Consider the following 15,771-nt stretch of genomic DNA (forward strand, 5'->3'; position numbering starts at 1 on the left):
CAGGCAGGAGTGACTACTCTCACCTGGGCTAGATAAGGATGCCTGCAGCCTGGAGGCACCAGCTATCAGTGGGATCTTGGCTAGGAGTTGCCTGTTTGTCAGGCAGCACCACTCCCAGTGTGTCACACTGGTTTCCTTATCTCCACCTGGACTTTGGACAGAGATCAGTACTGCAGACACTTGGGCAAGGAGGAGCTGTTTACGAGGATCTTTACCCACTTGGGCGAGCCCCCAGGTGACTGAAAGACAGGCTAAAAGCCCCAGCAGAATCCAGGCCAGTCTGCTTTGCTCAGAATCAGGAAGCTGCACTCCAATGGATCCCTTTGCATCAGAAACCCTTGTGCTCCCAGCCCTGTGACCCGCATGGGTGCCAAGTCAGAGCAGTCAGTCAATGCCTGTCTTTAATGAAGGGGTTTAACCACGCAGCGTGGCCAGAAAGGGCACATGCTGAGTTAGGTCATGGCCCATTATTGCCCTGGCCCCCAGACACAGCAGCTCAGCGCTGGCACTGCTCTGCCAGGAGCCGAGGGGACACTGCAGCTTTCTGTCCCTGCACAGCTGGCAACAGCTCAGGGAGGAAGAGCCATCCTGTGACTGCCCGGGCTCCGTGGGGCTGGCCAGAGAAAGCTCCCTCACTCCTCACATGGAAGGTAGTGCAGAACAACCAACACATGGCCGGGCTCCTGCTGCTCAGACTGCAAACAGGGAGATGGCTCCCAGGAAGGCCCCCAACCAGTGGGAATTTAGGCCCAAAGCCTAAGGGCACACAGCAGGTGCTGTTTGGGAACTGGAGCCTGCAGCAAGCAGGGGCATGCAGGGCCAAGGAGGGGAGCACACTGCAGACACACACCTGCTTTCCCCCCGTATCCCTCCAGCTCTTCCTTCTCCCAAGAGCAGGGAAGGGCAGTAGCTGCAGAAGGCACAACAGCTCCCTAAGTGCTTACCCAGATCCAGCAGTGCCAGCCCCGCTGCAGGAGGGCTGATCCAGAGGCTGGAGAGGAATCAGTCACTGACCCAGGGGAGGGAAAGCCCATTTATTTAGGCTGTTCAAATTTGGCACGCACAGAACATATCACAGTAATGCACTGGAGGCTAAGGGTTTTGGTTTTTTTTTTCTTTTTCTCTACAGACATACAAGAAAACTCTATGCAACTCCCATGTACACATTACACAAAGGAAACAGCTTTAATCAACCACTGATGAAACATGGAAGCTTTTAAGATCTCTGTAGCTGGCACAGGAATGTTCTCTACCCCCCATACAAAAGGCATTTCAGGTCAAACTTTCTAGTAGGTGGTATTTCCATGCATTTCTACAGAATTAAAGAAGCTAACAGACAAAAAGCCCAGATCAAGCCATATTAGTCAGGCTGATTGGTTCTACTAAGTTAAATCAATAGTAATTATGGACAAATGGACCAAGTGACCAAAAACTGGGGCTGAAAATACAATTTTTTAAGTTGTGGTTCCTTTTCATTGTACTACCCAAAACCAGAGAGCTCAGATACAAGAACCTGCATTTATAAAAGCCTCAGAAGCATCTGATCCACTAGCAAGTGTATTATTAGAGAAAGGTAGTTCTAAATTAAACTATGTCAACAGAAAAAGCAATTTCTATAGAATCACTCAGGAGGAAAGAGACCTCAAGACACTTCATAACAAGAAAATTGAACCTACAGAACAAGTGAACCTTTAAATATTATTACTGCACCGTGAGTTTACAAGGAAGTGGATTAGGACTACTTCTCCAGTAAAAGCGTGTCTGTTTTATGTCTAGCTTCATAATTAGGCTTTTTTGGTACAGCTCTGCAACTGCAAGCACTAAGAATTTAACCCATTTTCCGTGCTAACAGGTTGCTTTAGCTGAAGATTAACCACAGGTTTTAAGTTTTATCTTAAATGGTTACAGGGGAAAAGTTTTTGAATTTTGCTTGTTACTGTTTAGAAAAGCAAGAACAGGAACCAGATCATTCTCACCTCTCCACCTATCATGATACACTGCTCAAATTTTTGGAGACCTTTAGTGTTAATCCACTGGGGACAGAACTGGGCTGGACAACCAATGCAAATATTAATACACCAAGATAAATCCTTAATTTCATTTATTTAGGGTCATTTGTACATACGAGCTACATCTCCAAAATCTACTTTATTCTACAAGACAGCTTCCCTACTGTTAGTGAAACCCTTGCCTAGAATGTTTGCTTTATATAACTGATCTATTAAAACATGGAATGCTTGTAGAGTTGTGGCACTGAATGACATCTACACGGGACTTCCTTCAAAAGCTACGACTAGGGAGCCTCCTAGCTTCTCAGCAATGCAAGCTCGGTTCAGGTCCTCTGGCCCATTTGCTTGGCATTCATGCTTTATGCCTAAAAAAAGAGGCAAAACACTCAATAATGCAGTATTTCAGCATGCTGGTAAGCAATCAAAGAAACATACCTGGTAGTAGTATTAGAAGCAGCAATCCAGTCACTCAAGCAGACAAGTCCTGCCTTAGCTTAGGGAATTTGACAGTTTTTCCCTGACATGTCCCAGGAGACATCTGGCTGCACACCAAATGTCACTGTAGGGACATGTAGGGAGAAATCTGTCACTAGCTCAGTGCTCAGACTGTTGGCCTTTCATGGCAGGCTCTTAGAGCAAATCCCTCATTTCTTGTGCTGCCCTGGATACAGCAGGGGAGGGAGCTCCAGGCAAGCACATGGAGAGGGCTCACTCAACTCCCGCTGGCTCTGCAGAGGTGGCTGAAAGCATCACGCTGAGAACCTGAGAGGCAGAGACTGAGAGCTGGGCTAAGCAACCAACAGTGCTTTCTCTTCCTTTTTAAGGATGGGAAGCCCAACCCATGCCTGCCTTATATGGTGAAAAGCTAAATTTCTTCAGGATTTCTTTTTCTCAACTTCCATATGTGCAGCACACAGCAGTCTCCCAGGGCAGTTCCAATCCCTGGGCAAGCCATCCTGTGAAGGCTGGCACTGCTGCACAATGATCCTGTCAGTCTTGCACAGTGCAAGATTTTGGCCCAGTGCAGCCTGAGGAGCTGAAGAATGCTACCTGGCTATAAGCCAGACTGACTTACTATAGCACAGTAAGTTTATGAGACTGTGCATTTTAACAGACACTGGGATCAAAGTGCTCTGCCACAGCACAAAATCCAGCTTTGTGTTATGAATCTCATGGTTTCTAGTCTGTATGGTGCAGACATGCTGCTCCATATGGTACATCACACACTGCAAAACCTGCTCTTGTCCTGAGCACTGTTCTAGTGCCTCTGAAATTTTGTCAGATAATGTAAATTTGAGCCAGAGCTCATTTTAGCTCTGTGACATGACACTTCACCTCTCACTAGTATCTCAAAAAATCAACAACAAAACAACCCCCAAAACCTAAACTAAGTCTTGCTGTGTACTCCAGGGACACAGCAGAGTTAGGAGCATTAGTTCTATTACGTACCTTGAAACTTCTTTTTGATTGCATCCTTGGAGCTTGCGTAGATCATCTTACTTTTGAGAGGTGCTTGTTCTGGTGCCCTAGTGGGAGACACCACAGAGAGTGAAATTAGTGACACTGATTATCCAGCCCAGACAAAAGCAGTATCCTACCCACCATGGACAAGTGGAACATCTCATGGCTCACAGTACAGGCATCAGGCTGCCCAGCTCACTGTAAGCCTGCCATTTTCACAGCCTGGACAATACAAACACTCACAGACCTCACCCACAGTGCCTGGACTGCACGTTAGGAATGTGAGACTTGGAAAGGTGGCTTACCACAAGAAAAACATCAGCTCTTCTTTTTTGGATTCCTTGGTCTCAAAGCTTGCATCATACAAGGCATAGCGGCAATCCTTCTCGGGAAGCATCTGCACAAAGTGCTTGAAAGGGTCGGTGACTGTCACTCCGACATCTCCCACCAGAATCTCTTTGCCTTCCTCCACAATAATGCACTTTTTGTCTGGACTGAGGCAGAAGATGACAGCCTTCTTCCTCTTCTTGATTTCCTCCGGCGTGGAGCACTTCCGCACTTTCATGTCGTAAAAGATACGGCACACCTCATCGGCCACTTGTACTCCGGAGGCCTGCAAAGACCACAGCAAACACCTTCAAGGCCTTCCACCCCAAATTTTCCCAGCTACATTATGGCACTGCCTTAAATTCAAGCCTAGAAGACAATAGCTTCTTGCAATAGTCACTCGTGGCATGAGAGTCTCGTCAGAAAAGGCTGCAGACCCTCTTTTCCAAAGCCAAGGAAAGAATCCGGAGTCTCACTGCTGCCCACAACCAACTGCCAAACCAAAAACCATTCCAAAGAAGGCACAATCCTACTTACACCAGAACACTGTTTTGGGGGAGTTTTACAGGCATGCCAACCCCTTATTCTCTGAGATTCAGTTGTGGCAGATCCTTTGGCATTACAGCAGCTCTCTTCCCTGTTTCAGGCTGGCTGGACAAGCCCACAAGGGTCTTCTGTTCAAAGTTTCCCAGCCATTTCCAGCATGCTTGCTAGCAGCTTTAGGAACAGAGGAAAAACTGGCCAAATTCCATACTTGCCACATAGACTTAGTTTAGAGATCAAGAGATGTAGTGGGGTACTGGGAGCGCAGTGGTAGTTTTTAGCTGAACAAACCAACTTTGGGAAGTTGCTCTGAATTCAGTATTTCAAACAGAGAACTTGCAAGTCCTAACAGATAACGTCTCTACTTCTCAGCACCTACTCCAGCGGTTTTTAAAACAAGCTCAACGTTCTCCCCCTCACCCTCTTGGAGTCAGCTGGGAAATAGTAGTGAGTGATATCATATTCCCCTGTGTAAGCTGGAGCAAGAGGTGCACATGCAGCATTATAAATCTGATGTTAAAGGCAGCTGCACAGAATAAAGAAGACAAGACCTAGCAAGAATGACAAAAGGCTGAAATGCATTTTCAGTCTGATGCTTTTCTGGGAATAAGAAAAAAAAAAAAAAGAAGTGGCAAGTAGAAGCATTTACATCTGAGTTTTGTTCTCAGAGTGCACCAAGCTGGAGACATTAAAAGCAGCTGTGCATGAGTGAATACTGCAAATGTGGGAAGCCAGCAGGCACTGCTGGAAGGACATCATGGCCAGAGCAGTAAAGACCAAACTGAAGCCTATCCAGTACTCTATGTGTTCAAAATACTACACATAGTATAAACAGTGAGATTCCTTTAGAATCCTGCTTCCTCCCTCACTATTTTTTTGACTTCCAAATTCAAGTGACATTACTCATACTCATCTATCAGAAGGAAAACTGCCTTCCTCCCTCTGTGTAAACCACCACACGTCACTGCTATGAGCACAGTCAGCAGTACCAACAGCCAGGTGAGACACACAACTGAAAAAGGCTAAAGGTTGTTCTTCAATTTTTTAGACTTATCTTCAGCCCCAAAATGTGAGCTCAAGGGATTAATTTTGCATCTTCAAGAAACAGCAGAGTTCAGCTGCAAAACCAGGGGGACAGAGGTGCAGAACTACTTGGTAGTCAGGCTGCCCTTGAGAGATGGTTATGGACTGGACACCTACTTAATGTGTGAGGTTTTTTTTAAAGCTTTGACCAGTACCTACCACAGAGGACCTCATATGAACCCAGATTCTCCTTTTTCTACCAACATCCCTCCTCCTGTAACTCTGAGTGGCTGGCATACACTGCTAACCCAGTGAGGACAGGTGGCACAGCTGGCAGAATCTATTACTGTGGAGTTTTCTAGAGCTCCCAAGTGCTGGTCGTGGAAAACCAGGGCAATCTCATACATCAGGAATCTGAGACAGCTTTCCAGCTTTTCTTTAGGGTGGAGAACAGTGCTCTTTCAGAGTTTACCTAAATACAAGGGGACCTCCCTCAAGAATTACAATGCACGGTCTGTCTATAAGGGGTAATCTATGCAGAATTGCTTGCACTTTGGGACAGGAGAACAGCAATTCAGTCACTGTGCCTCAGCTGTGTGGCAGGCAGCTATCCTTCTGCATATCACCAATAAGGTGAGGAAAGTACACTGAAAAAGCCTATTTCAGGATAAATTTGAGCAACGGTGCAAACACGGACTCAAAGTGACTCATTCCTGTGTCACCTCCTCCGTGCAGAGACACTGAACTTTGTTGGAGTGTGACAGAGATAATGAGGAATAAAGGTCTTTCTCCTCCTGTCCCTGTGCCTGGTGTGGGCAAAAGCCTCTTTGGGAAGACTCTACGTAATACGAAGTTAACCTAATAAGGCAAACAGTGCAGCAACTACAGCTATTTTTTCATTCACTAAGGACAAACCCACAGTGAATTCAAGAGAACCCTTTTCCTCCCCGAGGTTTATTTTCTAGCTAATGGTACCTCAGTAGTTGACAATGGGAGGTAAGACTCGGGTTTTAGTCACAAACCCCCTCGAGATTCTTAGAAAATGCACAGAAAGCCTGAACTGGCATAGAAATGAAGCTATTAATCATGGAAAAGCAGTTCACGTCACCTACCTCTACCTTTGTCAATTCTCGAGTTTTGCTCCAACACTACAACAAATAATTCCTCTGCACCATGTCATGTTGACTTTGAAAACAGAGGTTAATGCTCAGCTTAGAGCCAAAAGCAGCAGCAATAGAGCTGCAGGTTGATGCAAACTGTGCAGTCAAGTGCATTTACTTGTGCTACTACACAGCCAGACACATGTCTCCAAGTCAGGAGACAAGTTGTTTCTTTAAAAAGAATCTGAGCACTGCTGACAAGTCAGTTCAGATTCCAAAAATGTTGGAAGTATTTAGTCTGGAAACTCAAAATTCACTGTTAAACTGCAGCTGATAACTGGGACTGACCAGAAGCTGAAGGGAAAACGGTGAGAACTGGATTTTTTAGCTTTCCAAAGCAAAAGGCTGTTAGTAGCTGGTGCTACTCCTTTTCACAGCTGCTGTACAACCCCTGGATTCATCACACAGGCTGACATTAGCAGCCATTGTATTGCCAGGGACAATGCAGATTTGTTCCATCTGAGAACACCCTATAGCCGTGTTGCAGTATGGATTGAAATGAGCCAGTGCAACAAACCAATTCCCTCTGAAAAGAGGATCTACTGCCATAACTGCAGGGCTCCCTCTTCAACCCCGGGCCTGTACCAGCCACAAATGGCTCCACAAACACACTTAAAAATGAAAAAAACTCAAACCCCAGGCAGCTTTTGTTGTAAGGTAGTTGCAACCACTCTATGTAGAACAGCAACAGGATGACTGCTAAGAGCACTGGAACAAGGAGAAATGCCAGACTCTAAATACACGTCCTCAAGCAACATTTTAACCTAATCTCTGCTGTCTTGTCCAGAAGATCTGGTGAGAAGCCTCCACCCTCCCAGTAATGACAGAGAAAACATTTGTTAGTCTGGATTTTCCCTCTTTGGCTAGATAGGGCTCTGCTCAGAAGACTCAATACAGCACATTGGTTATAATTTTGTGCATTGTGCCTTGAACACTGTAGAGCTTCAGCAGCCAGCCTGGTCCTGTTCCTTTTTCAGGATTGAAGCAGTTATCCAGCTCTGGACTGGCACATGGGGGCTGGTTCAGTGAGCAGCACATACTGCAGGCACTTGTGGGATCCCTGACCATGAGCCAGCTGGTGACATTTCACTGTAGGAGACAGACCTGTAACTGCAACAAGGCAGCAGCAAGCAGACAAGCCACCTAACTCCCAGATGGGAAAATGATGCCAGGACAGCACATTCAGGGAGACATTCAGGAAAGAAGGGACAGAGTGGGTTTCCCTGAAGGAATCAACAAAACTGAGTTGTCCCCCAGCACCTCCATGCAACTGCTGCAGACACAGCACACCCTGGGAGCTGAGCCCCTCACTCATTGTCATGAGTGCCCGCGGCACTCATGACAGTATCCCCACTGGATCTCACACAGCCTGCTGCAGGCACCTGAGGCGGGCACTGCATTCACTGCCTTGTCAGCAGGCACTGCAGGAACACAGCGGCTCTTGTTCATAAAGCCTCCTTCTTGCCTGAAGTGCAAAGCTCTGCAGAAGTCTTGGGAGAGCACGATGCCCGCCCTCCACAGGGCAGCCCAAATAGGGAGCCTTCTGTCCAGCAGCCTTCCACCTGCAGGAGCCAGACCCAGCTGCCTCCACTAAGAGCTCCCAACATTTTGCCTCCATTGCCAAGTAACCAAACTGAAATTTAATCTGAATTGGGGAAGACTGAAGAAGAATCCAAAGCTTTCTCAAGAAAATCCCCACATACAGAAAGCCATTTCAGGAGTGAGAGACATGCCAGACACCTGATAAACTGGATTTGTAGCAAACCTGCACTAAAACACAACTTTGACACAACAAAATTTTACTTCTCTTTTGTTAGGAAGTGCTGTGAGCTTCAGCACTTCTCTTGAATACTTAAAATATTTTACCTAAGAAGAGCCTTTGCTTTCCTCAACTGTAAGACATCTAAGAAGACCTTAAGCTAATGACTTAGTTTGCCTCAAGACAAGTTTGAAGGACTAAATTTGGGTTTAAGTCTTGAGAATTTTAGAGCGTTGGTTTTCCCTCCTGTGATTAGAGCCCAAGAACTCTCCATAGTGGTGCCTGCGCACACATTATCTCCAGAGCCATTTCAAGATGCAGTTCCTGACTTGTTTTGTCTAGGAACCACACACACACATTGTACACACCAGGATGAACTATCCACAGCTACTCAAGTGGAAACTTTTGCTTCTTGGAAGAACAGAATCAATTTTTCCAGAATCTGACACCAAGAATTTATTAAAGCACACCTCGTTTAATTGCAAGGGCAGATTTGAGAACACTGCTCCCAGGTTTGCTGGTCAGATTATTGGCATGTATTTGGTTCTTAGTTTCTTCAGCAAACCCTGTTTCCCCATCCCTGGCATACCCTCCCTCCTATCTACCTCTGAAATTCCCTGCCACTGCCAGAGCTGCCTGTGGAGCCATGTAGCACTTCCCTCTGACTCACTAATGTGTCATAGTACATGTAACAAATACTTTTTCAATTAAACCTATTTCCACCCGACTGGTCTGGGACAGCACCCTTCAGGGACAGAGCTGTCCCTTGCACTGCCACACAATGAAATGTCCTGGGCCATCACCAGCAACTTGAGGGGAAAACTAAGCCAAGGCAGTTGTGGGAGCGCTTAGCAGAAAGGGAGAGTCACAGCTGAAACAAAGTTTTGCCAAATGAGGCCTCTGGAAAGGTGTCACCTAAGGCCAACAAGCCAGCTGAAAATGTAGGTGGTCAAAACCATAAGATATTAAACACTGCTCGGCTTTTAATCTGTTATTTGCGCACTCAAGAAAACACATCTGATATTATCATCCCCACTCTACTGAGCAGGAAAGGTGGCAATGCAAGGAGGAAGTGCAAGGAGTGACTACTTTAACTTCATCCCAGAGACCAGCAACAGTGTGGGAACACCAGTGACTTCAGGAGTCCAGAAGGGCCCACATTCCTTCCTGCTTACCTACAGCTGGACAGACACCTCCATTTACAGGGGACAGCCTGTGCATCTGAAGCCTGACAGGAAACAGAACTAACAGCCTTTTACTGCTGTTGTGTAAGAGGCCATTATTTGCACACCATAAACCAGCAAGAAGTACAGAGTCATCTGCATATCACTTGTAGACAGACCTTGCCAACTAGACTCCAGTTTTTATTTTGCATTATTTGGTCTCTTTTGGTAGGGGGAAGGTGTAGGGGGAGGAATCAAAACTCTATTCAGCTTTTATTTTTTTGCCCCCTGACAAGAAGAAAGGTTATCAACAAGACAAGGAGAGATGAGTAGGAAAGGAATTATTAAAAAAATAAAAAAAAAATAAAAAAAAAAGAAAAAGCTATCCTTCGAATTCCTGAAGGTCATTTCCTCAGCTTTCAGCCAAAGAGGAAATTATCTCCTTCTCTGAGCCACCATGAAGTTCACTCCCGATTTAATTATCAAGGTAGGCAGAACAAGCAATACCCACAAAAGGCAATCCCAGCAACAGTGCTGAAAAACAGGAACTGCAGTGGCCAGTAGTAGCAGGGCAGAAGTTTTCAGTAGCACCCATTCCTGTGTTGAAATATAAGTTTTTAAGGTAATGCTGGTGGAAGCTGGTGTGAAACAGGACTCTTGCAGAAAATCAAAGCTTCTCAGAAATAAATTCAGCACACAAATCAGCTATTATGAGCCTAAATGCCCATAAGAATTTACTTGTGGCCCTCCAGGCACCTACAGCAACCTAAAGCTTAAATGTCACCCTCGAAACCAGGCTCTGAAGGCCAGATCTGGGCATCCCTGATACTTGTTACTGAGGGATCCTCCTCTTCTGAGGAGATTGCTGTGAATGCTGAACAACCAGTTGAGGAAGAGGCTGAGAACAGCTTCACAAGAGAGTCCTGGTTGTATCCAGGCTCTCTCACATGGGATTGCTTAGGTCAGCCCTTGCACCCAGCAGGAGCCTCTTGATAGTGATTCTGACAAGGCGAGTAGGAGCATGCCAGACACCCACACCACCAATTGTCACGAGGCTGTTATCTTGTATATGAGGCATATGTACCTTGTAATTACACAGATCTGGGCATAGCACTGACTAACAACCAAGAAAAATAATTTGCACGGTCCTCCAAAGACCTTGGACTCATTTAATCCAGTAGCAAAGAAACTGAACATTGTGGCAAGACACAAAAGCTGAAAATCCAAGCTCTTTTGATACGAAAGGATGCCCTCCTGCTGGCACCACTGTACTTTGCCAGAAGGCCTTCACTCTGCCCAAAACCAAGTTCATCTGCAGCATCTCAAAAAAGCCAACCTAAACCCTGTTGCAAAAACAAGATCACAATGAGAAATAGTAGTTTTGACTGACTTGGGAATTCCCTGGTTCCGAAGCAAGATGAAGCCTGACACGCTGAGTAGTCACACTTAACTAGGTTTGCATACTGCAGAGGTGGTAGCTGGCTTGTTGAGACAAGCCTCTTTTGAACGAGAGCTGCAAGTCTCATCAGACTTTTTAGCAGCATCATCTGCAACTCCCATCAGCTCTGCTCCATGCTGCAGGCCAGCCACATGCTCCAGCTTGGATGTTAGAGAAAGCAGGGACATTAGCAGTACATCCCATCTGCCAGCCCTATGGACCAAAAATTCATTTCCTGGATATACCACATGTTCAGTAAACTACTGGTAAATACCAAGGCAAGACCCCAATATATAACACCTCTAACACAGGTAAATAACTCAGGCAAGTGTGTCAAAACACACAAGCGTGTGCTGCTGGACAAGTGCTTGTGCATGACTCAAGCAAAAACAGGGCAGCAGTTAAAACTGCATGAACTAATAATTGAGGCAAATTTGCCAACCTCCGTCCCCCGAGATAAACGGGGATGCAAACTTGGAGCATGGGCAAAGCAAACAGAATGAGCCACCATGAAGCCGAACACGCGTTTGGTCTATTCTGCCCCATTTATGCAAGGAGAACCCTGACACTTTTTTTTGAAAGCCAGGAAACACAAGCAAGTCAGTGCGGATGCTTAATACTTTTTTTGTTTCTTTGCTTCCAGCGTTACACCTTGGATAAATGTTTCCAGCACTGTGCGGGGAAGCAAAACAAACAAACAAAAAAAACCCAAAAAAACCCAAAAACCCCAAGCCCTTGCAGCAACTACTTTAAAATTTCAGCTTCCTCGAGCAGCCGCTGCGACACCCTGTTTTTTACAATCAGCGATTCCCCTCGGCGGGTTCCGCTTCCCCCTTTTGTCCGCCACCAGCGCTGCGGGCTCGGGCCGGGCCCGGCGGAGGGGGGCCCAGGCCGGCCCTGGGAGGGCCCGTGCTGGCCCCGGCTGCCCGCGGAGCCGCCGCCGGTTTCTAGGCCGGGCCCGAACCCCTCGGCCGTGGGAAGATGGCTCCCGCCGGGACCGGGGCGGCGGCCGCGCTTCCTCCCGAGCAGGGCAGCCCCCAGCCTCGGGGGAAGGGCGGGCTCCCACCAACACCGCCCGGTGCCTTCCTGCGAGGCTGCGACCCCCTCCCACCCAGCCCCTCGTGGGGAGCAGAGGGGGCACCGCCCCCCTGTCCCCTCCCGGCCGCGCCCTGCGGCGGTGCCGCGCACAGCCCCCCCACGGCCTTTTCCCGCCGCGCCCTCACTCCTCACACACCCCCCCTCCCAGAGCCGAATGGACGCGCCCGCCCCTAGCGCCTGTGTGCGACGCGGAGCGTACCATTACCTTATGGCGGGGGGAAGGAAAACGAGGGAGGACAGTTCCATCGCTTCAAGGCGGGGTGGGAGTAACCTTCCGTCGCCTCATGGCGGGATGGGGGCGGGGGGGAAGGGAGGAGAACGGATCCGCCGCGTCAAGTTCAAAGGCGAACGGGAAGGACCGGGAGAAAGGGACGGAGAAGGAAAAAGGGGCACGATGCGAGGCACGGCAGCGCCGCCAGCCACAGCGCCGGCCGGGATGCGGCGGGCGGTACTGACGCCCCCCTCCCCCCTTTTTTCCCCCAGGGATGAAGGTGAAGGCGGGAGACGGAGAAGCCTAACGCCCCCCCAGCGGCGCGTGGTCCCTACCATGGCGTCGGCGGGGCGCGGCGGGCGGGTGGCGGAGCGCGGTGCGGCGGCGGCGGCTCCCTCGGGTGTCTGGGCGCGGCGCGGGCTCCAGCGGCAGGAAGAGAAGCTGCGAGGGCGCGAGCCGGGCGGAAGCGCTGCCGACGTCACGGCCGCCGTGCCCGGAGGAGGAGGAAGCGGTTGCTATGGCGGGAGCCCCGCGTGGCGACGCCCCGGCCCCAGGCGCACGCGCGAGAGGGACAGCGGGCAAAAACCGCGGCCGCCATGCATGGCCCCGCCCCAGCCGATTAAACCAATCACAATGGGGTACCGGCTGATTGACGCGCCGGCCGGCCAATAGCGCGCGCCCAATAGCTGGGTGGGCGGGGTTACCTGCTCCAAGGTGGGCCGGGGTGGGGGGCGGGGAAGATGCTGAGGGCAGAGCTGGGGGCCTCGGGGAGCCGTGGGGGAAAGTGCGGAGGGCACGAGGAGGATTCGGGCTGCTGGGAGCGCGGCTGGAAGGGACCGGGACGGGCGTGAGGGGGTCGCGGAGCGTCCGAGGGGGCGGCCGTGGCCGTGGGGCGGGCGAGGAGCTTGCGGGAGAAGGCGGCCGCAGCAGCAGGAGCGGCTAGGGGCGGGCGGCCGGGCGGAAGTGTGGGAGTTTCTCTTTTTTTTCTTTTTTTCTTTTTTTTTTTTTTTCTCCCTCCGAGGGTTTTTCACTACCTACTTTGGTGCGATCTCAGGCAGGCGGTGCTGATTGGCTCGGGCTGCTGCGGCAGGAGCCCAGTGCTCTCCGCCGGCATCCACGGAGCCCGGGTCTCGGCGCTGCTTCATCCCGGCGGCCGAAACAACGAGCGGGTTGTCCTCGGGACAGAGGCGGCCCTGAGAAGACGCTGCTGCTCGCATAAGCTGCTGTTCCGTGTTCACGGCAGTCTTGTTCGCTCTGACGAAAATATTCATTCCTTAATGTTTCTGGCCAGCGAGGCTCGGGGTGCTTGTAACCAGAGTACAAAGGCATCTGCTGATATTACAAAATGTATAAAAGTTAGGTTTTTATCACCGAATCCTGACTGCAGTGATGTTCCCGGCTTGAATCGATAAACAAAAAGCCCCCAGCATCAAAAGCTTATTTGTCGAGTCTGTGCCTCCCTGTAAGCAGGCAACAAAAACAAGACTCGATGGCGGCATTTTCAGGGCTGGGGTATGAGGCAGCAGTACTTCATTACAACTATCATGAAGCTTCACTATTAAAGGTGTGAGCAATGCTTACACACCTTAAAATTTTCATCCATATTGCTGTTCTAGTTAAAGGGGCTTGATTTTTATTTGATTTTTCCTCTCTTTGCAGCTTACCCCAGTAGATGCTCTTTGTAAATGGTGTTAGGCCTGTTCACATGAGACAAGTTGCTGAAAGACCCCATGCTGAAGATGGGTGTAATGAAAAAGCCATCCAATTTCATTAGGCTGTTGGGTGAGTTACTGTGGCCAGGGGTTCCTTTTTGCAAAAGCTGTTGCATCAGATTTTTAATGAAACTAGCAAAAGACCTACCAGCACGACTTTAGTTGGCCTGAGTGGATAGTTCTTCCCTAGGCCCTTTTCTGATACATTTAATCAAGGGATGCTTAAATTTGACCCCAAATCTTGACTTACTTTGGAAGTATTAACAATAAATGAATAGGGACATATTTAAATTTTTTTTTCCCCTTTTGAAAAGTAGTTTTGAAACAAGTCAGATAAAGTGCCTGTGTAGTAGGGAGAGCTTCAGTCCTGTGACTGAGTTTCTCTGGATGACTTCTGATCCTGCCTCCCTGCTGTGATTGTGGCTTGGAGAGGAAATCAAGGCAGTGGTGGTCAGTGCCATGTGGCAGTGCCACAGCAGACCTCCATCTCCAGTGGCACATAGCAGAAACCTGGGGCAGCTGTGCTTTCTAGTCGTAACTGATGCAGGTAATTTGTCTGTTACTATTCCAGGCTTGCTCTTTGTAGATGGGTTTCACTCTGACAGAGGGGTACAGAAGTGAGACATCCTGGGGAGGAGATGATGTAAGGCCACAAACAGGGCTGGGGCTATTTCATGCTGTGTACTTATAAGGGCAAATGAGGTGGAACTGGCCTCTTGGCTCAGTCTCTTCCAAGAGGTGGTTTTGGAAGCACTGCAGTAGGTTGAGAAGGTATCTAACTGGAAATTCAGCGGGGACAAGAACTCCTTCACCAACAAAGTAAGAGAAATACCTCACTTTTTCCTGCCTCATGAGAATGATGTGCTTGCTCTGGGAAGGGCACTCACTCACCAACAACCACAGCGGCTTTTTGAAATGTTTCGTTCCCCAAAAGACAAAGCAGCATAGCCCAGTGAGGCTAAACACAGCGGATGTGGTGCTTTGAGGCAGGAACTGTGCACCAAAATACATAGACAAGTGTGTGATTACGGTGGTACCAGCCTGCTGTAGCACAGGGCTCCACAGACCCTGCACTGCTCTTCCAGCACGGGCACTGGGAGCTCCAGCCCTGCCCCAGAGCTGCCTGCTGGGGATTAGCAGTGTGTATGGTATGGCTTGGGAAGCCCTGCTGCATGTCTGTCCTGTGCTGCTGGTTGTGTAGGGAAACCGAGCCTGCTTTTCCAGCCCTGTGCTGCTCCCTGACCTGACAGCCCTCTCCTCACGTGCCTGTCACCTTAAGCATCACCCCAACCCTTTGGGGTGCTGGGGTTCCCTCAGCCCAGGCTTGCAGCAGGGTCCTGTCGAAGCTGTTCTGTAGCTCTTGCCTTGGTGCCTGAACCCAGGGGGAGCTCCCTGGTTTGGTGAGGGCAGGAGGAAGTTTTGTTTCTATTTCCGAGTCCCCTTTCTATCAGTGCCAGCTTTTGGATGGGACAAGGGCCTGGGCAGAGGTGAGGAAGTTATTGCCACTGTGACACCAACGCCCCTGGCTTAGTGTGCTGTGCACCCTGTTACCGCTGTTCTGGTGTATGGTGAGCAAGGCTAAAGCCTCCTTGGGGTGAGACCCCTTTGTCCCCAGCCTCTCAGTGCAGTGAGAGGTTGTCACAATGACAGACATGAATGCTGTGAATTGCATTGTGGAGAGGAAGGGGTTTTTTACTAGCTCTTCTGCTTTTCAATACTGAACCAGCTTTGCCCTTTTTTTCCCTAGTGTTAGTGCTATAAATAAGCTAGGCTGGAAGCTCAAGCTGTATGTTTGGATGAACCATCATGAAGGGTGAATCCCCCTCCCTCTCTTAAGGCAAAGGGTATTTGCAATCAGCCTGAAACT

General features: G+C 49.1%; 1 protein-coding gene across 2 annotated transcripts; it reads right to left on the minus strand.

Annotated features, from left to right (window-relative positions):
- Window positions 1-1,014: 1,014 nt before the first annotated feature.
- Window positions 1,015-12,738, minus strand: DSTN (destrin, actin depolymerizing factor). 2 transcript variants are annotated; one of them, XM_042051775.1, is made up of 4 exons: window positions 12,528-12,738; window positions 3,776-4,083; window positions 3,459-3,535; window positions 1,015-2,374 (listed from the first exon to the last, which is right to left on the minus strand). In XM_042051775.1, the coding sequence occupies exons 1-4, from the start codon at window positions 12,528-12,530 to the stop codon at window positions 2,265-2,267; spliced, it is 498 nt and encodes a 165-aa protein (XP_041907709.1). In that variant the 5' UTR covers window positions 12,531-12,738; the 3' UTR covers window positions 1,015-2,264. The 2 variants fall into 2 exon arrangements, with proteins under 2 accessions (XP_041907709.1, XP_041907710.1); XM_042051776.1 differs by lacking the exon at window positions 12,528-12,738 and adding an exon at window positions 12,187-12,202.
- Window positions 12,739-15,771: the final 3,033 nt, after the last annotated feature.

The sequence above is a fragment of the Corvus kubaryi genome, unplaced genomic scaffold (assembly GCF_017639235.1).
Source record: "Corvus kubaryi isolate FWS band 111438036 unplaced genomic scaffold, C.kubaryi_AGA036_p1.0 76, whole genome shotgun sequence".
Lineage (NCBI taxonomy): Eukaryota > Metazoa > Chordata > Aves > Passeriformes > Corvidae > Corvus > Corvus kubaryi.